This window comes from Equus caballus, chromosome 5, assembly GCF_041296265.1.
Source record: "Equus caballus isolate H_3958 breed thoroughbred chromosome 5, TB-T2T, whole genome shotgun sequence".
Classification (NCBI taxonomy): domain Eukaryota; kingdom Metazoa; phylum Chordata; class Mammalia; order Perissodactyla; family Equidae; genus Equus; species Equus caballus.
Window position 1 is genome coordinate 98,845,424 of NC_091688.1, and position 22,994 is coordinate 98,868,417.

The 22,994-nt window shown below is 47.9% G+C and overlaps 1 protein-coding gene across 6 annotated transcripts in view; it reads left to right on the plus strand.

The window, feature by feature from the left end:
• Positions 1-22,314, plus strand: part of GNG12 (G protein subunit gamma 12) — a 123,577-nt gene extending 101,263 nt beyond the window's left edge. For 5 of the 6 annotated variants that reach the window (XM_070268864.1, XM_023641879.2, XM_070268863.1 and 2 more), the window contains exons 3-4: positions 16,474-16,592; positions 18,298-22,314. In XM_070268864.1, coding sequence (XP_070124965.1) covers positions 16,500-16,592; positions 18,298-18,423 — 219 coding nt within the window. In that variant the 5' untranslated portion in view covers positions 16,474-16,499 and the 3' untranslated portion in view covers positions 18,424-22,314. Of the gene's footprint in view, positions 1-13,867; positions 13,999-16,473; positions 16,593-18,297 lie in introns of those variants that run through there. The other variant, XM_003365109.5, reaches the window with a different exon arrangement.
• Positions 22,315-22,994: the final 680 nt, after the last annotated feature.

The following is a 22,994-nucleotide window of genomic DNA, read 5'->3' on the forward strand; positions in this document are numbered from 1 at the left end:
GGAGCAGGCCAGCTCCTCGGGGAGGGTCCCGCAGACACAGAGGTCCAGGGCAGACAGATGTCAGAGTCCTCTGCAAGCCCTCGGGAGTAGATGAGAGAGGGCAGAGAGAGGAAGACAGGCCTTCTGGCAAAATCTTCAAGGCACTGGAACTTGGAGGACTCGGAGAGAGAAAGATGTCAGCCCCGGGGGCACTTAGGGGACAGTCAGAGACGTGAAGATGCCCCAGGGAAGAGTCAGGAGGGTGGGACATTCCAGCAGTGTTGGTGCTAAAAAATGCACTCGTTTCAAGAGTTCTTCTGCTTTATCTGGAATCGTGACATTTCACAGAAATGCCTTCTTAATGATCCGTTATATTCGGGGTTGTGCGTGTATTGTGCTGTTATCTTTGAAAATTGGCAACAGCGTGCCCTTGCACGTCGTCACCCAGCCAGAAATTTTAGGTTGTTCTAATATGCTTTCCCAAAACATTCGGCCACTCGGAAGATGAATTCCCCCCGGGCAGGGGTCCCCTTTCCTCCTCTCGAAGTGCCCGAGCTGCCTGGGCAGGTGTGAGCAGGGGCAGCCGTGGGGGGCGTCTGTCTTTCCAGAGTTTGCAGCATCTGAAGTGCGCTTGCTTACAGACATCCTAAAGGGGAGAAGTGCCACTGAGGACAGAGGTCAGATAAGCAGCTGCTTTGGAAACCTAGGGCGGCAGGTATCCTAAACTGAAGCCTGTGTCCCCGTCCCTTTCATAAGTGCAGGAACGAGGAAGGTTTGTGCACTAGTATTCCGCTCTGGAGACTCAAGTAGAACTGTGCTCAAGACACAGAAGGAGCCGGGTGAGGTGTTATAATTTGGAGATGTTTATTATGGTCCCGTATTGATATTGAATTAGAATCAGAGCTGAACAGTTAGTTTCTCTGACTTCACCTCTTCGTCCAGTGGAGGACACATCTGAGAAAGTATAACCTGAAGGAATCCTCTTGTATTGTGACATGATCCCCATTTGTTCCAGAAATTCTGATTTTCAAACTTTGGGTTCAAGCCCTCACTGCTCACCTGAAATACTGCCACAGACCCTGTGTCTTCATTTCATTGGATAAAGGGTTTATTGAGTTCCTGCTCACTGTCCAGTCCGAGGAGTGTCGTGTGCCCTGTTACCTGAATTATGAAGAGGAAAGATTGCAGAGCTGTCGCTTCCTTCCAAGGCCATCCATGTGTGTCCTAACAAATCAGATCATACGTGTGTGTTCTTTGTGTGTTGTATGTGGAAGGGGTAAAGAACTATGAGATGTGGTACTTGGCCTCTATGGGCTCCCCATCAGGTAGAGGATTAGACTCAAGGACTCTGGTAGGTGAAATAGGGGTGAATATTTATGAAAAGTATGATGACCGTCATTTTAAAGCTGACTCGGGATTCGTGGTGCAGTAAGTCACCAGTCTACCGAGAGAAGCAGAATATTTGAAATAGTTCTGGCCCAGAAAGTCTGGGGCTGAGAGTAGCCATAGAAATTCTTTTCCAGGGCTTACGGGCAGGAATCTTTCCCACTCCATTCCGTTTGATGATCTCGTTTTGTGAAATTCTGGCCTTTAAGAGAACAAATCTTAACAAAGTTATTCGTAGCAACATGCTGCATATTTAAATTGGTGTCATCTTTCCAATTGTCTTAAGTGATGTTCTGTCACGATGTATTTGTTTTGACTTAACCCTTTTTCTCAAAAGTTCTATGTCTCATTTAAAGGAAAAGTTTAGGGGCTGGCCCCGTGGCTGAGTGGTTAAGCCCACTTTGGCAGCCCTGGGTTTGCTGGTTCGGATCCTGGGCGCGAACCTAGCACCGCTCATTAAGCCATGCTGTGGTGGCATCCCATATAGAAGAGCTAGAATGACTTGCAACTGGGGTATACAACTATGTTCTGGGGCTTTGGGGAGGAAAAAAAAAAAGAGGAAGATTGGCAACAGATGTTAGCTCAGGGCCAATCTTCCTCACAAAAAAAAAAAGAAAAGAAAAAAGAAAAATTTTAATGAACTTGAGTTAATGCATATTTCTGAGGAATTTTCTATCAGTCCTTGAGATGAACTGGGGACTTTCTGAAACTTTACAAACCTTGGTGAGCTGAAGCACAAGGGTGCCTTTTGGGTGCAAAATTATTTAAATTGTGTTTATGGTGCACATGAGGCTTGGACCTTAAACAACTTGACTTGCTTTCCTAGCCCATGCTTTCCCTCAAGTAACATTTAAAATAGAGGAGAGAATGAACAAGTTTGCTTTTAGAGGGAGAATTCTAGCCAATTTACACAGGTCCCCAGAAGCTAACTAGGGGACCTCTTGTATCTTTAGTGCTTTTCCCTTTGAAATCTATAAACTTGTAGGTACTGTGAGGCTCAGAACAAGTACTTTATCCGAGAGGGCCAGCACAGAATGTTCACCTTGCTGTCACCCCAAGAATCGGGATCCAGCAGTCTTTGCTCTTCCTCAAGGCAATTCTCAAGTCCGGACGTGTTTGTAAGGAGGTAGGGCACGTTTCCTGCTGGAGTTTCATGGGAGAAGAAGGTGAGATGAAAGAAGAAAGAAAAACTAAGTGTCTGATTTTGTCGACTTTTGGCATGTGCACGTTATGGTGCCTGGACCACAGTGTTGGGTCTTTTGGGTTTTGTGGGTGAACACAGGGAGCGATGCTTCCTGGCAAGCTTAACGTTGGCATCTGACCCAGGGCCTGAGCTCTGTACAACATGGGCAGAGGGCCCAGATCATCATGGCTGTTTTAATCCCGTCTGTGCCTCCTCAAAAGGCAGTTACTTCCTCTGCACTGTGGACATTGGACATACTCGCTATATCGTGATCTGAAGGAGGAAATGGTAGAGAATAATTAACATCTCTTCCATTCTGTAATGACAGAGGTTATCTTATGGTGTTAATAATTATCATGTTCTAGGTTATGAAGTGTTTAGGATCATAGAATTTTCCTTGTAACTTTTTATTCTTGAAATTTTCAGGCAGACACAGAAATAGAACGCATCGCGCGGACCTGTCACCCGACTTTGACAGTTAGCCACAAACTCATGGCCAGTCCTGCTCCCTCTCTCTCCTCTCTCCTCTCCCACTCCTAGCTTCTCTCTCCGTAGGTGTAACTTTATACAGACGGGATGAGGCAGGACGTGCTCTCCTGGGCTGGCTTCCTCTGTGCAGGGTGAGGTCTGGGAGTTTGGCCGCGGAGCTGCGGGTGTCAGGAGACGGTTTCCCTTTTTTCTCGCCTATTAGAGGCTCTTGGGCCTGAGTTCTTGGTGCCTGCTGCTCTGCTCTTCCACCTCTGTGTCGTTCGGGTCTCCTTCCTCATTTCCGACCCCAGACCTGAGCCCAGCTCTCCCCGCTAACCTCTCCCTCCAGCGTCTTCATCTCCCTCGTTGCTCAGCGCTCCTCCTCTGCTTCTGAAAATGCTCAGATGACAGCCATCTCCTGAAACATCCCTCCTGCACCTCAAAGTTGCCATCAGTTCCGTGTCTCTGCCACACCGCCACACTTCTCTATCGCCCTGCGCTTGCCGCCGAAGTTCCTGCAGTCCAGGAGCTCTCTCCTCCTTTACCCCTATAACTGAGAACTGCTCCTCTTCCTGCTTTTGTGAGTAACAATTGCTGAGATTTTTTTTTTCTTATCACAAAAGCATCACCTGAGGTTGAGAGCTCACACTGGGGCCAGGCCGCCAGGATGGAGCACTGGCTCCTCCACTCACCTTCGCTCTGACCTTGGCTGTGTTCTCAGCGTCTGCCTCCCTCAGTTCCTTTCATCCTAATCTGGGAAAAACAATAGTAACAACCTCATAGCATTGTTTTGAGGATTAAGTAAGCTAAAATCTGTAAAGCTCTTAGAACAATGCTTGGCAAGTCTAAGTGCTATATAAGTATTAGCTATTAAGACCGAAAAAAAAAAAAACTTACAAGCTGCAGGAGTGCACAAAAACAACACTAAAAATCCCCTAAAATTCTCACCTCCCAGCAGTAGCTACATTTTGGAGTATATTCGTACAGCGTGCTTTCTGGGTATAACATATTTTTAACTCATCATAATCGATCCAGCACCACCTTCTGTGCCTCCTCCCCCGCACTCCCTCCCTCTCCTCCCCCAGCTTTTGTGACAGTTTCCCTGTCTGGCAGCTTCCATCATCCCTTCTCTGCTCCTCTGAAGCCACCCTTCTTGTCCCCAACCATCTAGTCCTTTCTTCCGCTCTCCCTCCAAAGTTGAGGGCTCAGCAGCCGCTGTATATCCCAGAGCTCTCACACCCAGCTTTATCTTTGCATTTCAATTGTCTTCATCTGTTTGAACCCTTACCTCTGACTCCAGATAACAAGGATGATGCTGCTGATAAATAACACTGGGGGCTGTCTGTGTGCCAGGCTCTCTTCTGTTTGATGTCATTGAATCCTTACAGTCCCATGAGGCAGGGACTCTTGTGATCCTGTTTTACACGTAGAGAACATAGGGGTTCAGCAAAGCTAAGGGAGTAATTCACCATCATTCAGTCTGAGCTAAGTGACACAGCCCAGATTTGAACCCAGTTCCAGCTGACCCGAAAGCCTGGGCCTTTCCTATACGGCTGCCCCTGGACCTTGCACAGAGATCTTCCACCTCGTCTTCCCTCTCCCATGCCTGTTCCATCCTGCATAAGGTCCTTGGTTGTTTTCCCCATAATACTCCCTATGCTGTCGCCTCTGCTCAGAAACCCTTGGTGGCTCCCATTTTCACAGAACAGAGTTGGCTTTGATCCGCTCTCTCCTGTTCCCCTCCTAACCATTCTGAAATTCGGCCCACTCCTTTGGCACCGCCCATCCGGTTCCTCCCCTTCAAAGAAACTCTGGGTGAAGGGCACCCCCAGAGTGTCTGATTCAGTCGGTCTGGGGTGGAGGCTTGAGGATTTGCATTTCTAAGAAGTTCCCAGGGATGTTGATGGAGACCACTCTGGAGAATCCCCTTCTAGGCTGGGCCACACCCCTCTGAGGCTCCCTCCCCTCACAGATGCCCCCACCTCAGGGCACAGTGGGACTGTATGTTGGGAACCTTCTTATGTGGTTTGGAAATCATTCTCTCATTTCATGCAGCATCGTTTGGCCCCCAAAGCAAGGAGCCCTTAGGCAGGGATTCTGTCTTCTCCTCTGGTCATTCCCGCGTCCTCTCTTGAGCCCCGGGCAGAGGCCCTGCAGGCGGCTGCAGTGTGCGGGACCCGCGAGGACACTGGGCCGATTTCAGCCGCGCTCTTACTCATTCCTCACCAGGCACCCCTGAGAGCATCGGTTTCCTCATCTGGAAAATGGGTTAATAATACCATCTTTACTATGATCTCCAGAATATAATGTACTTATAAAAAACAGGGGACAGGGGCTCGGCCAGTGGCACAACAGTTAAGTCCGCAGGTTCTGCTTTCGTGGCCAGGGGTTCGCCAGTTCGGATCCTGGGTGAGGACGTGGCACCACTCAGCAAACCATGCTGTGGCAGGCATCCCACATAGAAAGTAGAGGAAGATGAGCATGGATGTTAGCTTAGGGCCAGTCTTCCTCAGCAAAAAAGAGGAGGATTGGCAACAGATGTTAACTCAGGGCTGATCTTCCTCAAAAAAAAAACAAAAATGAGACAGAGCAATGCACATGACATGCTCTCGTTTGTATTTTTTAAGACAGACCTGTGAATAATCATGTTCGTCTATGCATAGGATGTCTTCACAAAGAAACCTGGGAAGCTGATAACCGTGATTGCCCCGGGGAGTCTGAGTGGAAGGACTAGTTTTTGTTGTATAACCTCTGGGACTGTTTAACATTTTTACTACATGTATTCCTTCAAGATTTGAAAACTAGTTAATGTAATAGTAATAAGTTTTTTTTCAGGGATGTTGCAAAGAGTAAAGTAACTACATAAAGCCCTTACCAAAGGGCCTGGCACAGAAAAAGCACTCCGTAAATGTTAGCTGTTGTGCCCAGCGTTAACAGTTGTTGAAGTACCCGTTCATTTGTATGTTCATTCGTGCATAAACTAATGAGACATCAGCCATCCTAAGCCAGCCATGCAGCTAGGAGCAAATCGTTTCTCAGCCAGCCTTGCTGCGCTGCGTACAGAGTGAACTTGGTGTAAAGGTCACTCTCGGTGTGGCCTGTAGACACAGGCCTCGGCGTGCCTGGCTCCCGGCCTGGCCTCCCTCAGAAGGGTCTGGCTCTGCACCTCTGCAGGTCGCCATCGGGGCTGCTCTCCAGGGCCCACCTGCGCTGGCTGAAAACTTGTTTGGGGCACAGTGTGGAGGGGCAAAGCAGCATTGCTCTCAGAATCTGGGTGCCACACGAGGGGCCAGCCCCTGCTGGTGGTGAGTGTTCACAGTGCCAGCAGCCGGCCCTGATCGAGTGCATGCGAGTCCCCAGGACTCCACCCAGGCTTCTCAGAGCTGTGAAGGGAACCAAGTAGGTGGGTCACCTTTCGCTTGGAACAATCAGTATTTGCAGGATACCTGTGGGAAGCAGCTGGGTGTATTCTGTTTCTAAGAAAACAAACACCAACACTGGGCACGTAAAACCCCGGGGGCCAGGTTCACGCTGGCTGGTGTGTGGGTTGCCACATCGTGTGTGTTAATCCAACCCGAGCCTTTATGGAGGCCCTATTCTCTGCATTAGTCAAGATGAGAGAGGAGAGGGCAGGGATAACTCACCTGCTGGGAAAGGGCGTGGCTTTGCTGTGGCAAGGATCTGAGTGCAAATCCTATTTCTGCCTCTTCCTGGCTGTTGGATGTTGGGCAAATTATTTAACCTTCCTGAGCTTCAGTCTCAATAAGTATGACAAATCCGACCTCGTATGGTTGGTTGCAGACAGTATAAAATGAATGAATATCTGCATAGCGTGCTTGATGCAGTACCTGGCACACAGCAATAATGAACGCATGCAGTTGCTCTCCTGTTGTTATTGAGCTAAACGTCCTACAGCTTAGTGGGAAGACAATGTTCACACACACAAAGTCAGTTACGTAATAATAGGCATTAAATAGCATACACTGAAGCATTGAAATGAGTGGTGTTACGGACCCTTTCGACAGCTTGATCTAGCTAGAAGTCCTCACCACAGAAAAATTGACACAGGTGCACACTGAATGTTGCACACAACTTTAGGGGATTCACGCACAACTCTCCCTGCCTACCTATCTCATGCTCGGGCCGGCCCATTAGGGGTCCTTGAAGCGCTGAGCTTTAAGCATACAGCAGGAACTCATAAAGGGCGTTCATCCGTGGAAGCAGAAGTGGTTAGGGAGACCTTCCTGCAAGAGGTAAAAATGTGAACTAGGGCTTGAAAGAAGAGAGAATTGAAATAGGCCAAGAGGAGCCGGCAGAAACGCGAGTGGAGACTTGCCGAGAGGACTTGTAAACGCAGCCCGCAACGCCGGAGAATGGGGGACAGCCCCCTGACACAACAGCAACATAGCCCTGGAGGTTCTGGGCTGGGCCTTGGGACCCAGACTGCCTGGGCTCAAATCCCAGGCAAGCAGCCTGCCAGCTGTTTGACTCTAGGCACATACTTAACTTCTCTGTGTGTAAAATGAGGATGACAATAGAAGCTACTCACGGTGCTTGTGAGGGTTCAGTAGGATAGCGTATTGACGGGGACTGGCATATGGACCGGTGTCCAGCATAGAGTAAGCTCTATGTAGTAATAAACTGCTTTTATGATCAGGGTTTTTATTATGGTGCAGAAATATTAGAGAGGGTCTTGATTACAAAGCCGAGCCCTTTGGGCTTTTCCTGGGGGTATTGGGGAATCCCTGGAACTTTCTGAGCCGGAGAGGAATAAGCTGAGTGGTACTGTCTGAGCATCCCGTGGTCAGGATGGATGAGATTGGAGGAGACAAGGACACGAGTCCTGTAAGGAGCTAGCCCTCACTCGAGGTGCTGGGAGCCAGGACTGGGGAACAATTAAAATGGGGGTGTTGTCAAAGCAGGAAGCAAGAATGTGGAAAGTGCCAGGATCAAAGGTTGCACGGACCAGTGAGGCAGCCACTGTCGCTGCTGGGCACTTGAAAAGTGGCTAGACCAAATCAGGATGTGCTGGAAGTGTAAAATGCACAGAGTTTGGAAGATTTAGTACCAAAAAAAGAGTGAAATCTCAATTTTTTACATTGATTTACATTTCAATTTTGGTCATATTGGGCTAAATAAAATCTATTAAAATTAATTCTACCTTTTTCTTTTTTTTTCACTTGGCTACTAGAAAATGTAAATGGACATATGTGGCTCACATTCCTATGGGACAGTACTTGGTCTTAGGAATTAAAGGAGGGCTGACAAAGGATGCCTCGGTGACCAGGACAGTGATGGTGTCACTCATTGCGAAAGGGACATCAGAATGGGTGGGGACAGGCAGCGGTGTGTCCTTGGGGTCTACCTGTGTTGTGTTGGAAGCCACTGTGCAGTATCTGAGTGTCTATCTAAAGAGACCTTCACTGAGACAGTGGGATTAGGGTCAAGGGGTAGGGCTGAATGTGAGGTGCCTTGGTCACAGCAGGAGTCTGAGGGGTAGAACGTGGTCTGCCCTGACTGAGGACTCCTGCGGGTCAGGCAGGTGCTGAGTAGTCCACAGCTGTTCTCTCATTTCCTCCTGGAAGCCCCCCCAGGAGGTAGGTCCTATCACTGTCCCTTCCCGTTTTACAGATGAAGGAAGTGAAGCAATTGGGGGTGGTGAGTGAGGAGCCAGCGTTCAGGTTTGTCTGACTGTGAAAGCCCTCGGTCCCTCAGCTGCAGGCGTGGTCCAGGACTGGGCCCCTGAGGATACCCAGCCAGCAGGAGGAGGAGAGCTGTGGCAGGAGGACCAGTGGACAGGCAGGAGCAGTGCGGTCTAGCAGCCCCGAAGCCAGCAGGAGACACTTCCCAAAAGGAAGTGGCTGTTAAGAAAGCGAATTTAGACTTGTGTGGCAAAGAAGTATGTTAAACAATAAGAGCTATTTCAAACTGAAGGAGGCTTTTTAATCCTGTAAATTGAGGTCATTAAAAGGAGTGAGAATTTTCCAGGGCTTGTTCAGAGCTTTGAAAAGTTAAGCATAGATAGAAAGTGGTGTTCTTCTAAGTTGGCCTTTTTTTATAATTCTCAGGAAAAATAAACATGGGTAGAACCAAGGGGCAGAGATTCTGGCGAGCATTATTGGCGTTTCTCATAAGGACGTAGATCAGAATCACCTGGGAAGCTTCTAAATGCAGATTCACAGGCCCTGCCGCAGACACAGGGCGTCAGGCTCTTTCCTAAGGAGCGCCCCAGGGGTTCCAGACACCGCGCAGTCAGGAGCACGCTGCTCAGGCTCGGCGGCTCTCTCCTGTGGATTTATTACCCGGGCTTGGCTCATTCTCCCGGCTCCCTGCCAGCTTCGCCGGGGCACAAGCGGGTGACGGGATCATCCTGTGTCTTTAGCAGTAGCCTTACCTGGAATCTGGAGTGGTTCTTCTTTAAATAAGAAGAACCAATCCTCCTTGCTTCGTCTTCTCCAAAGGCCACTTAACTCCAGCTCCCTACTGGCGTTGCCATGGGGACCAGCCACCCGAAATAGCAGCCGGCCCTGAAGGGACCCTCAGTGGAGGCCATGCCTCCTTTGGTCCAGTGCTTCTGGCTGGCACTCGCCCCCACTTCCTCCCAATTCCTTGCTTGTATCCTTGAGGTTCAGAGGCAAGCAGTATAGAGTGCTGGTTAAGAGGATGACCTTGGGAGTCAGGTGGCCCTGCATCCCAGCTCTGCTAGGTAAATCATTGTGCTCTTCAGCAAGACTTTTCAACCTCTCTGTGTCTTCATCTGTGAAGCAGAAATGATAAAAGAATTCATCTGTAAGAGGATTAAATGAAATGATTCATGGAATTTACTTACCTGGCACATGCTAAGTTCTCAACAAATGGTGGTAGTTGTCAACTTTTATCATTACATTATTTTGATTATGATTATGATTATTCAGGGACATGTGCCCTCCACGGCAGGTAAAAATCAACTAGTCAAAGATACCAGATAAGGCCCCCAGAGGGTTTGCAAGTGTAAAAGCGGGGCTACTTTCAGAGGACGAGCTCTCTTGAGGTCTTGAGAGAGAGCTGTTCTCATTCTTTTCATCCTGCTGGTGCTGAGCCTCTGTGAACTTCTCTTGGAAGAGCCCCGGTCACTCTCTCTTCCATCCCAAGCCACATTTTCCACCGCTCCACACAGCTCTTCCTCATCTCTCCCTCTCATTTCCCTCTCCATCCCGCACGGCAGCAACTTCCTCTTTCTGGCCTTCACTCTCAAGACTGGATGGGAGCAGGGCAGACACGCAGCCGGTCACAGGTTCAACCGCCCCTGGCCTCATGGCCAGCCAGCTTTGGTTGGGGAAGAGGAGAAAAAAATTTTGTGTCTTACCTCTCCCTCTTTTCAAGTCCTTGAGTTTGATGTGTTCGGCAATGATGGCATGATAATAATAGAAGTCATACCTAATCTCTGTAGGTTATTTACAGATTACAAGACAGATTCGCAATTGTGTATCAGTCGGGGTTCAGTTACAGCAAACTTTAGAAAGAGCTCTTGGCAGCCTTAGCAGAATGGGCTTGAGTACCCAGTGCCCTGTTCATAATCAATGGAAGGGCCCGGGGAGGCAGGCTCGCAGAGGAGCCCCAGCACCAACTTCCAGACATCACCACAGAACAGGCCCCAGACCCAGGAGGAAGTGAAGAACCGGAAGGCCGCCACAGCCACACAGCTTCTTGTGACCATAGTGCGGGTGACTGGACCCTGGGATGCCACCACCTCCACAAAGAGCAATTTGCCCACCACCATGCTTGCCAGCAGAAATGAGCCAAGCAGCAAGAACTGGCCTTGTCACTTCCACCTTCCAGGTCTCTCCTAAATGCATCCGGTCGGCGGAGTCCTTGTCATCCGGAGCTGCAAGAGAACCTGGGCGTCTTAGTCAGCTCAGGCTGCCATCACAAAATACCACGGCCCGGGGGGCTTGAGCCACAGAAATTCATTGTCTCGCCGTCCTGGAGGCTGGAAGTCCAAGATGAAGGTGCTGGCAGGGTTGCTTTCTCCAGAGGCCTCGCTCCCTGGCTTGCAGGTGGCCGTCTTCTTCCTGTCTTCACATGGTCTCCCCTCTGTACTCGTCTGTGTCAAAATTCCCCCTTCTTATCGGATTAGGACACCCCCTAAGGAGTTCATTTTAACTAAATTAGGCCCTATCTCCAAATCCAGCCCATCCTGAGTTACTGGGGGTCAGGACTTCAGCATATGAATGTGAGGGGACACAATTTAGCTGATACCACCAGGAGATGTACTTTTTACTTTCCACCCCTGCAGCTCAGCAAGGCACCCCAGGAGGAGGAGGACAGAGCAACTGCCCAGCGCCAACCGTCAGGGACCGCATAGTGTTTAGAGCCTTTTGCTTGGGATGTGATCAGAGGACCCAGGTGCTCAGCGCTCAGCAAGTCTTCTTTCCTTGTATTACATGCACATGCTCATTTTATCTGACGCCTTAAGAGTCCTTGGAGATACAAAAGTGTTATTATCCCCGTTTTTCCCATGAGAAAATTGAGGCTTAGATCTGTTACAAGTCCTGCCCAGGGCCCTCGAGCTAGGAAGTGGCAGGGCAGGAGTGAGCCCAAGTCCCTTGCTCTGATCCTGAGTCTGTCCCGGGAACTAAAAACCTCCAAGGCACAGCGCCCTGCAGGGGGGGCCAGTGAATGTCCAGTGAGCAGCCATTACTGAGATCCAGCTCAGTTCTATAGGATTTTCTGATTTTTCCAGAAACCTTTCCTTCTTTTAAAGTGAAATCTCTCCATTTTTCAAATGTTGACAATAAATTTAAGGTTAAAACACACACACACGCTACTGAGTTAACCCTGTGTGGGGTCCAACCAAACCTGCCTGCAGCCTGGACCTAGCCTGCGGGCTCGGAGGGAAAATCAGAAGTGTTCATGAGGACAGAAGGACTTCTTTGGGGCCTAACTCTGTCCTCCTTGCGCTCCGTCTCAGGCCCATTAGAAGGACGTTGCTGCACGGTCACATTTCCTTGAAATTCTTCTTTTGCCGTCTGAACTTTTCTCATTTCCCACCAAATACGTGGGTTTGCTCCTGTTAAGGAGCCCAGGGGCCCACGTTTATTAAGCATTGTATTTGCAGGGCGCATCATTGACAGGTGCCCACGTGCCCTCCCCACAACCCTGTGAGATGGACATTGCCGTCCCCCTTTAGCAGAATAGGGACAGACAGGGAGCAGGGGTAAGACTGAGAGTTGAAGGCAAGATCAGAGGATAAGTGGACGCCTGTTGTCCTTTGTTTAGCGTGCTCTTGCCCTTTTATTACAGGCACGGGGGTGTGCTGCTCATGAACGCTGGCCTCCCTCCAGGGGTTCAGTTACTGGCCAGGCCGTGATGACTTGTGATTCAGATCCTGGGGCTCCCTGGGGCCTCCCTCCCAGAGTGTGCTCTGTGACACACTTTCCATCCCCACCCTCCTCTTCCTGCTTCAGGCCCCTCCAGACAAAGATTAAAATGTTCATATTTCCCTAATGGGTCATCTTGTTCCTAGGAATTTCTAGGAATGTGAGAATTCCGATGAACAGCAGCATTAAAACCAGTGCAGATTGTTTGAATAGCTAAATACTGCAGACATTGATTCTGATCTGTTAGCCACAGTAAAAATGAAAACCGCAGAAGCGACAGCCAGAGTTTTACCAAACTGGGGCTCTGCACAGGCCTGGGCCCTTCTGGGTGGCACAGAGCACTGGTGGCTCCAGATCTCCAGGTGCTGACCTCAGTCCTTGCCTGGTAGCAGCAGCAAGAACATTCTTGCTTAGCTTTTCGGTGTGAGAGGGGAGGCCTTTCCTCCGGGGCACTAGGCAGACAGACAGATGCCTTCTGGACAAGAAGGAGTGTTGCACAAACATGAAGCAATCAGTAAGCCCACAGCTCCAGGTTATGGAGTGTCAAGGTCACCCTTGATTAAGAACCACACTCAGAACTGATGCCCTGAGTGTTTGTGAATGCAATTGCTTGGAATTGCAGCCTTTCCTTAGTACAGTGGGAAGTGTGGCTTGTCGGATGAGGGTGAACTTGGAACAGTTTTTCTAACTTCAGTTGCCTCCTCTGTAAAACGAGGATGAAATGGTACCGTACCTTTCAGGATGGATAGTGAGGCTTCACAGACTGATGCATGTGAAAGTGACGTGTGCACCCTGAGGGTCCATACAAGTATCAGGTGCTGTTTGCGTTGGAAGCTATTCTTGAAGTAAGAATAAAGCAAGCTTTTTATCCACCTAGTAGCACAAACAAACAGCCAGACGTCCTTGCCATTGAGGGAAGACCAAAGAAAAAGCCTCTGAAGGCGCAGAGATGTTGGGAAAGGTTTGTTTCCCAGCCTCTGGTCTGGTTCTGCCCCAGCCCAGCTGTTGAGAAGATGCAGAAGCTGCCAGTTGGGAGGAAATCCTAGCTAGATCTCCAGCTCCTATAAGCACCTCCTCCCAGCCCCTCAAGAATCAGACAGCTCTGGCCCTCCTCATGCCACAACTCAGCAGACTGACTTCCTGGAAGAGGCTCCCTAAATTGCAAGAATATAATTTTGATCTGATGTCTCCACAGGAAGAATGTTATAATGAGATTATATTCATTTCCAGTGGCTGAGTGTACAGCTTTTTCTAGGAATGACCACAAATACCCCCTTTAGTTGACTTGCCAAAGCTCTTCCTATACAATATTCAGCAGACAGTTGTTTGTTTGTGTTGAATAGTCTGTGAAGCCGTGACAATCACCCATCTCCTAAACTTTGTTAACTGCTTTTCTGGGTGGGCTTGTCCATACACCAGCAGAGGGAAGCCGACTTTGAGAAGAGAAATTGCAACTGAGTTGGGAGCCGAGAGAGGTTGGCAGGGCAGGAGGAGGGGCTGACGCTCCACCTGAAGCAGAAGAGAGGGGTCCCCAGAGGAAGGGAGCAGTCTGAGTGACAGCAGAGAAGGCCCTCTGGGAAAGAGCAGGTCAGCACGAGGAGAGCGGCAAGGAGCCCTGAGCCGGTAAGTGTGAACTGTCAGTTGTAGCTGTTTTTAATCGTGACTGTAGTACAGTCAGGAAGTAAGAAAGCGCTCCATGTGCTCGATGCAGAGTTTCTCGCCAGTTTTAGAGGGACCTCCCCAAGCGTTTTATAAAAGAGCCTGACTGTGGCCCTGATGATACGTGTGGGCCGTGTGGGCCTGCATGCACTTACAGGACAACTTGCTCAGGTCTTGGAAACTTTCTGCCCTGGAGGTTGAGAAGAAGAGGAGAATGCTTGGCGTTATTCTCATGCAAAGGGAACATTTAGAAAGTCCTTAGGGTGCAGCCTGGAAACCACAGGCCGCTCAGAAAGGGTGTCATGTTCGCATTCTGGAGGCTGGGGGCCAATCCTCAGAACCAGCGCCAGCTGGCAGGGGAGCCCGGTTTAACATGCTGCAGGGAACAAAATGTGGAACCAGCGCTGTGCATGGTGAGGCTGCCTCAGTCCCAAATCAAAGGCTCTGTGAAGAAGCGCTTGCCTGGGAGCACACAAGGGGCCTGGGCCAGGCCACTGGGGGTGAGCAAAATCACCAGCAGGAGACCCTTGCCTCTCCTTGGATGGGGCAGGACGGCTGAAGAATCTGAGGAAGACACAGCTAGTGAGGGAGGGAGTTCAAACGAGGTCGTCCGAGGCCTAGGACAAGGCAAGGCCACCCTGCCCTGCCATTTGATTCCTCCCAGTTTCCTGTGCTACTGGGGTTTCCTTGTTTAGGGGAATCCTTTGCTGGCTGTCCCCTGCCTTCCATTCTGCCCTAACGCTGGAGTGCTGCAGAATTGCCCAGGGGTGCGCTCAGAGAGGGCTGATGCCCATGGCCCACCTGACCCAGTCAGTGGCAGTTCTGATTCCTTGTGCTGGGTGTGACCCCCCAGGATAAATAGGACAGCAGCCGCTGTCTGTGGGGCGCCTTGGTCCTGTGCTATACCCCACATGTGCATCAGCGAACTGAGTCCTCAAAGACAGCACTATCCTTCTGTTACAAATGAGAAAACTTGGGCTCATAGAGGTTAAATAACCTGCCCAGTTGCACCCAGCTAGGAAGCGGCAGAGGCAGGGTTCAACTCAGGAAGGGGAGCTTGCTGATTACGCTGCATTTCGTCAAAGTTCTGCACACAGTTAAAAGCACCATTTATTTGTACATTTGCCCCAAAGCTGCCTCTGATCTCAGAGGGTAGAAACCCTGCCCAAGTCCTTGACCTGGGCCACTGAGAGCATTCCGAGTGTGGTAGAACTCGGGGAGTGCCGTGGTGCCTGCAGGTGGCCCCCCTGGAGCCCGTGGGTTGCTGGCGGCTTTTGCAGCCTTGCCTGGTGTGGATCTGCTTGCTGCAGCTGCCTCTCCAGAAGGTTGAGTCAGCCTGGGTTTGCTGCTGGCGCCACAGTGCCCTAAGACTTTGCTGAGCCCTTGCATAGCATGAGGAGGCACACCTACTGTCCACCTGCTCTGATGAGTCATAAAGCTGCCACACTGCTGCCAGGCCTGCACCACCATGCCCAGAGAAGGCAGAGCCATATATGGCAGGGGCACCAGGCTGCACTTTTCCCAGCCCGACTTCCCCTTGGAATATGCCGATGGACAACCAGACGGAGCGAAGCTCAAGATCCAGGATGTCACCTTTGTTTGCAGCAGGTGGCTGTAGCAAGAGGAGAGGGCAGCCTGGAATCCAAGGTCTCAGGCCAAGAGGAGAGGCAGCCCACAAACATGGAGTTGGGGCCAGGACTAGCACGTGCCCTGGCCCCCAGGATGGAGCCAGAGAGGTCAGAGGAGGGAACAATAAAGTTTTATTAACTATTTCAGGCTTCAGGCTGTTCGTGTGTCCCATTTGACATTTGCTCTGGATCTGCCTATGACTGAGAATCTTCCAGCCGAAACATTCCCACTTTCTCTTGAATAAAAACGTCCTTATCTGCCTAACTAGCATTCTCCAAACGATTGCAAATCTTGATAGCACCTAAAAATGTACCCTTTGTGCAAAGTTCTCCAGAGGCACTCTCTTTTGCCGGTTTCTGTTGCCAGTAATAGTTGGGTAATAGAGCCAAAATGAAATAAAATCAAACCCTCTTAAGGTACATAGTGGTAATAATATTCAGCCACACGTGTAACGTGGCTCACTTTTGCCAGAGGCTCCCCCAACTACTGCAAATGTTTATGTGTATTTGTTTCCTCTTAGAAAACACTAGAAACGGCTGCTTTTATGCCATATGTTGGGTGCAGGGATAAATCTAGTACTGGGTTTCTGCAAAGGATTTATGAAGGTGCTCAAACGGGTGACAAGCTTAGACACCTAGGCCACCACCCGAATTGCTGAGGGGGCCTTTTAGAAATTACCTGGAAGAGGCCATGAAGACTGGGAAAATGCGCACTTTTCCTCCAAAGTCACTCAAGGCTTCACTTAAACAACTTGAATGCTTAAACAACTTAAAGAGGACCATTGTTCACCTTTTAAAAAATTCTCTCCAGATTTCAGGTAAAAACAGTAATCAAAGATGTCGAGCAAAACAGCAAGCACCAACAACATCGCCCAGGCAAGGAGGACCGTGCAGCAGCTGAGGCTAGAGGCCTCCATTGAGAGAATAAAGGTAAGAGGCTTGATTGCATTAGACATGATTTCTGCCGAGTTCCCACTGCTCTCCAAAGGCTAGGCCACATTTCAGAGAAGGTAAGGCCATTTAACTCAGCTTGGTCCCCAGGTTTTCCTAGAGCAAGCTGAGCATCTCAGAACCTTAACTTTCATTTCTGCTAACACGGGCTGCATTTCAGGAAGTGCAGGGGAGCTCAAAAGGCAGAGTTAGCCTAGGTCTGTGTGGACAGAAAACCTGAAGCCCGAGAGAGGATTTCCTGAGGACCTGCCTTCCCTGAAGGAACTTGGTCATGTCTCATGATCCCCATGTTCTGCATTGAGACGGGGGTTCCCGGTGGACTCTGTAAACAACCTCATCATCCGTCTGGAATTTCTTAAGTGTTCTAGAGTTATCAGTGCAGCTGAGGCAGCCTTGCATAACAAGTCGACAGTCAGGGTCTCCTTTTATAGAGAATGCAGCTTTTAAGTGTCTGTGGCCTTTAATGACCACATTCTGCATCCAGGGTGAGTCATGCCAGCCTTAGAGCTGGAAGAAATCGGAAGGTGTTTGTTAGGCTACCTGACTTTGAAGTCTTTCCCCCCCAAATCCCAAGAGAGGACTCAGCAGCGAGTGCCCTGGAATGTTGTGAGTAATGCTGTTTCCTAGAAACTGAAGCAGTCACCTGATAAATTCCTCTGGGCCCGAAGATAGTCACCTGTCTTCAAAACATGAGGCTGCCTGTGCTCCTCGCCCGAGGACGCTGATCTGATTATTCCCAGGGATGTCCTACCCAGACTACTGAGCAGGGGTTGGCATCTTCCATTTTTAACTCAGGCCAGAGTAAGGCCCTGCATCTTCTCGTGCTGGTTTGTCTGTATTTCCCTAAGCCCGGCCTTTAACAGTAAGTCTGGAAGCTCCACTAGAGCTTGCCTCTATTCGCTCAGTTTTGGCTCCAAGCCCGTAGTTCAGTCCTTAACCTCTGTTCTGCCTTCCAGTTGATCATCTTATTGGATAGAAACTAAGATACCAACTTCCCTCGATTCACTCTCCCCTCCCCATTTTGAGAAATTTCAAACCTAGGGTAGAGTTGTAACAACAAACATCCGTATACCCTTTGCAGAGATCCCCAATCATTAACATTCTGCCACACGTGCTCTCTGTCTATACACACACAAAACAGATTTTTTTCTTTAAACCACGTGAAAGTTATTTACAGATCTCGTGACCCTTCCCTCCCAGATACTTCACTATCTATTTCCTAAATCCAAGGGCATTCTTCTGCATGACCACAGGACATTATAACATTCACGATTATCTAGACACATTATCTAACAGTCCATTTTTGAAGAATCCAGGCCACTCATTTTGCAGAATGGCCCTCATTTGGATGGGATTTGCTGACGATGAGATTCCAGCTGAATGTTTTGGCTGGAGTACTCCGTGGCTGGCAGCGCGTCGTCAGTGCTCACGCTAGGAGGCATGTGATGTCAGTTTATCTGATCACTTGGTTAAGGAAGACCTTATCTGCCAGACTTTTCCATTTAAAGGTACCTTTTCCCTTTTGAACTATCAAGTCATCTGGGAGGGGTACTCTCTGAGCCTCTGATTACCCCGTCCTCCAACAGTCTTCCATGCAGTGGGTCAGCATTCAGGTACCCTTTGAACGTGTGTAAATACAGTATTTTCTTTCACGTTTGTTTGCTCTGATTTGTCCACGTGTCAGGTTTCGAAGGCGTCCGCGGACCTCATGTCCTACTGTGAGGAGCACGCCAGGAGTGACCCGTTACTGATAGGGATCCCCACTTCAGAAAACCCCTTCAAGGATAAAAAGACTTGCGTCATCTTATAGAGGAAGCGTGAAGCCGCTCCTCACCTCCTCTCCACAAAGCGGGTCAGGAGCAGCTCCTTCACGAGCTTTGCCTGCAGCTTATTCGGGAACCACTGCTAATAACTAAAATGCTCTTAACTTGGAATCACGGACTCTGAAGTCTTTATTTTCCAAGTTACTCTTTCTCTAAAATCCCCTTTACTGATTTCATCCAGAATAACAATCTTATTTTCCATTTGGTAACTATGGTGTCATATTGGGCTGCTGCTTAAGGGAAGTCAGTCTGGGACTTTTAAAAAAACACAATTATATACTTTTAAATATGAATGATCCAGTTCTGTCAAAACCTAAATTACCTAAGCACCTGTCTAGATTAAAATGCCAAGAATAACTTCAGTCCTGAAAGCTTTATGTCACAGTATATTCTTAATAGGGTTGTGCCAACCTGTACAGTATACAGGTGTGAGGTGTGTTTTGTGTGTATATATATATATATGTTGTTGTATATACACATATCAAAGCTTAATTTCCTGTTAAAATTTCCCTGTCTCCACACCATCAGTTCCTCAACTCCAGAACTTAGACCTGTATCTTGAGCTATGTGTCGATAGAATAAAAATCCTTTTCATATAGTTATTGTACAAAATGTAAAGGACATCCTCGAGATTGTATTCATTGTAATCAAGTAGCGAAGTCCTCTCTCCTCTCTTGAAATCTTGCTGACCTCTTAGGCTACAACAAACTGTGTCAATTAAAGTTTAAAAACTGAACTGAAAGCCCTTCTATAATATGAGGTATGAATTCACAAGGAGCCTTTTGGGCTTCAGGGATCCTGAATTGAGGAAAGGGGAGGAGACCCTTGGGGAGCCCCCCAGCAGCTGTGCCCCAAGGCTCATGTTCTTTGCTGGATGAGGGGTGGACGCCTCTGAACCTTCTACCCTAAGGACGGGAATGAGACAGGCAGAGTGCCCGTGAGCCCAGCCGAGAGGAAAGCGGGTGTGTCTGAAAACCAGCTGCCCTTCTTGGCTGAACTTGGTGATTTCGCGCTCTCTCTCTGTCTCCCTGCCTCCCCTTGATCTTTCCTCTGCTGGTAGAACATCTGTTTTCAGAGGGGATGTTCACCTCCCCGGCCCCAAGTGAGTGCAACAAGGTTGGAAAGAAACATCAAAAAAATAACGGTATCAAGACATGGAAGCCCTTTTCCAATGTGTGCAGTGTCATCCTTACCTTGTCCACAGACGGTCCAGCAGAGGCCCCCCAAAAGAGGCTTCCACTCACGGCTGCATACGTGGGCCCCAGGGCTCCAGCAGCTGGGCAGTGGGCTCCTAGGCTTTCCTCTGGGCCTGAATATATCCCTCACATCCTCAGAATTTCCAGTGGGGAAAAGGAATCTCCTATTCCCAGAGGGCGTTTTAACTTTATCAAAGAGCAGGAGAGGGTCTGAAGGCCCCAACCCGCACATTAGGGCCTTTGATATTTTAACTGGTCTTCAGTTCATTAAGAGTAACTCTAATGAAGGATTAAAAACTATTCTCAAAAAAGATTCAACCCCAAGAAGGAGTTATTTACAACAGTTTTCCCTGGTTCTTTACATTCTTGCCCTGCAATGCAAGCCCCTTTTAAAAATCTAATATCGTGCTAGTTGTGGGTGAACAAATGCAGTCCTATTTTTAAACTGCTCAAATGCCATCAGTATTTCTCCAGGCCTCCTATCTATTCAGCCTGCTGAGCTGCCCTCACTTGTCCAAGACCTTGTGAAAATCAGGCCACTGCCCTCAGCCTCTGGTCATCGAGCGCTTGGTCCTGCGATGTGCCCAGTTCCCAGGTCAATTACGGGCACCTGTTCAGGAGAGAGAACGCTTTGACCTTTCAAAAGGTGGAATTTGAAATATACACTAAAAAGACAACTTTACATTTAAGGCTTCACTTAGACATTTTTTAATAAGTATATTTTTCTACTGATAGTCTCCGAACATTAATCTTATTTTCACTCTGATTTTTAACATGTTTCTTTAAATATTTATAATGCAGCTTGTAACGAAATATTTTCATGAAATTAATTATACTGTTATGTGCACATTTTTGGTAGCAAGCATAGTTTATTCTTTAGCTAAAATGTGTTCTTTTACCTAACAGAAAACAAATGTGTTTTGCTATATACTTGTTAATATGCTTGGAGTCGTAAGGAATGGTCTTGAGCTCCCAGGAGATTGATTTCCTCTTATTTTTGCTGGCCGGGTCTTACAGAGGCCATGAGTATGAATGTCATGTGACTTCCTAACCAAGTGTAGGGCCTGTTCAAGAAAAGTGAAATCCCATTCTTTGATGCTGGACCCAGGGGGGAAAAATTGTAGCTAAATGTTGGTTTACTCATAGCTAGAGAGCTATGTGAGAAAATATATGTATACATATATATGATATGCAGGAGGCACTTTTATTTATCAGGTTTTATTCCACTTGTGAAGCCACAGTTTAACTGCTCTGCAACAGCTGGTTTGTGATAATGATGGACAAATGCCCACTGTGTATTTTTTCCAACTACCACTATAAGGACACAGTTAATCACATGTACACATGCCGCTTCTTGGCTCCATCTCCATGAAGCTCTCTGAATACGTTCCCTGTGTTTTGTCTTTCATGCTGCTTCTGTTAGCAGTGCCCTCTCTCCTTTTCCATTCTTATGTTTTCATTAGTTTATCACCAGTCTGTCTAATTGAGGCCTCAGGAGCATGGCAAGATATGCTAGGCAAAATTTCATGACTCCAAAGTATTTTTACAGAAACGTTTTTTTACTAGAGAAAACACTTTATATACCAAGTGGTTCACAAGCTATAGGTTATAGCTGCTTTTTTTTTGGTAAAAAGAATCAGGTTTTTACATTTCCTTATAAAAATAAAAAGTGCCATATTTATCTTTTAAATGAAAGGCCTGATTTGCTTTCTCTCCATTTGAACTATTTTTGTACTTTACTAATCTTTAAACTAGCATAAAAAAAAAATTATACCAATGATTCAGTAATCTGGAGGCATCGATTGGTTTGGGTAGTAGAGAGTGTGCCAGACTTTCTCTTTCGATGCCTTCTGCTCAACCAATTTGCAACGACGATTGTCATCTGAGCGATTACTATGAATTTTGATTTAAGATCTATATATGCCCAAGAAGTGAATTACAGTACGTCAGTCCTTTCTCAATAAAATAAATATAATGCCAGAGTGTTATGAATTGTCTTGATTTCTTTTACGGTAGATCTATCTATAGGAAAAAAATAGATTGAATCAGATACAAATTTATGTATATATTAAAATAGAGCACTTACCTAAAATTGAGTGTTCTGGATCTCAGCTTTGGATCGTTTCTAGCCGATCCCGTGTCCCTGTGCCATGTGACTTTGGCCAAGGCATTTCATCTCTCTGGGGCTCCATTTCACCATGTAAAACTAGGGGCTTGAAGTAGATGATGGCCAAGACGGCGTCGTGCTCTCCGACGCCTCGGTCCCCTGGCCAGCTCCTCTCCTGGTCCTGCCCACATGTTGGTGCTATAAGCTGCTTCACAGATAAAATCAGTTTGTCTGTCGTGCTTGCTCATTTAATAGCTTATGAAAGGCCTTTTCATTATACAGCTTTTTTTTTCTAGTTTTATGGACTTGATTACTGTAGTAATGTCTTATTTTTAGCCATGTAACTATAAACATATTCTCGTGATGTCTCAGTAAATTTGCATTTGATATATAGTTGATGGGATTTTGTTAGTTTATAACATTCTTTGGCAACTCATCTGTCCAGCATCTTATTAACCTAAACATTGTGATCATTGTTTGGAAATCTGTCCTATGGGAAGAATAAAAGCATTTCCTTCACAGCTAACCTGTTCACAGATTTGAGAGAAGTTTCATTAAAGCACCATTGCTCTGTTTCCTGGGTCCGTGTCTCATTGCGTCGTCCTACCTATGTTGTGCTCAATAAATTAATAGACCAATTCTCTTCCCCTTTTCCTTCATTCATTCGGTTAACATTTTCTGAGCCACCTGCTGAGAGCCGGGCGGTGAACCCAGGCTCTGATGACACTCAAATGAATAAGACTCACACCAGCCCATGGGAAGCTCGCAGTCTAGAGCGAGGAGGGTGGGAATGACAGACATATAAACTAACGAGTATGGCACTGTGTGAGAAGTGCTGTAACTCAGGCGAACACAGTGCTGTGAGAGCCCAGAGGAAGGAGGGATAGCTCCCATCAGTGAAGTCTGAGAAGGCTTCCAAGGCGGGTGGTGATTGAGCTGACTCTTGAGAAGAAAAGAAGAAATCCTGTGTGCACTGGAATGAAGTTTGGGGAGGAAATGGCAGGAGGAGGAGAAAAGTGGGCACAGAACTAGTGTGCAGAACATCTCCCCTACTGCTTGTTTATCCTGCAAGCAACAGGAAGGCCTCGGAGGTTGTTAAGGAGGAGTGATGTAATGATTCCTGAGGTGTGGAGGGCTGTTCCCATCCTGAGACCCAGCTGTGACCATGGAAACAGATAACAAATGGAAAGGTCATGAGACTAGCAATGACTCATACTCACCAAGTGTTTGCCAGGGTACCCTGCCTCCTCCCTGG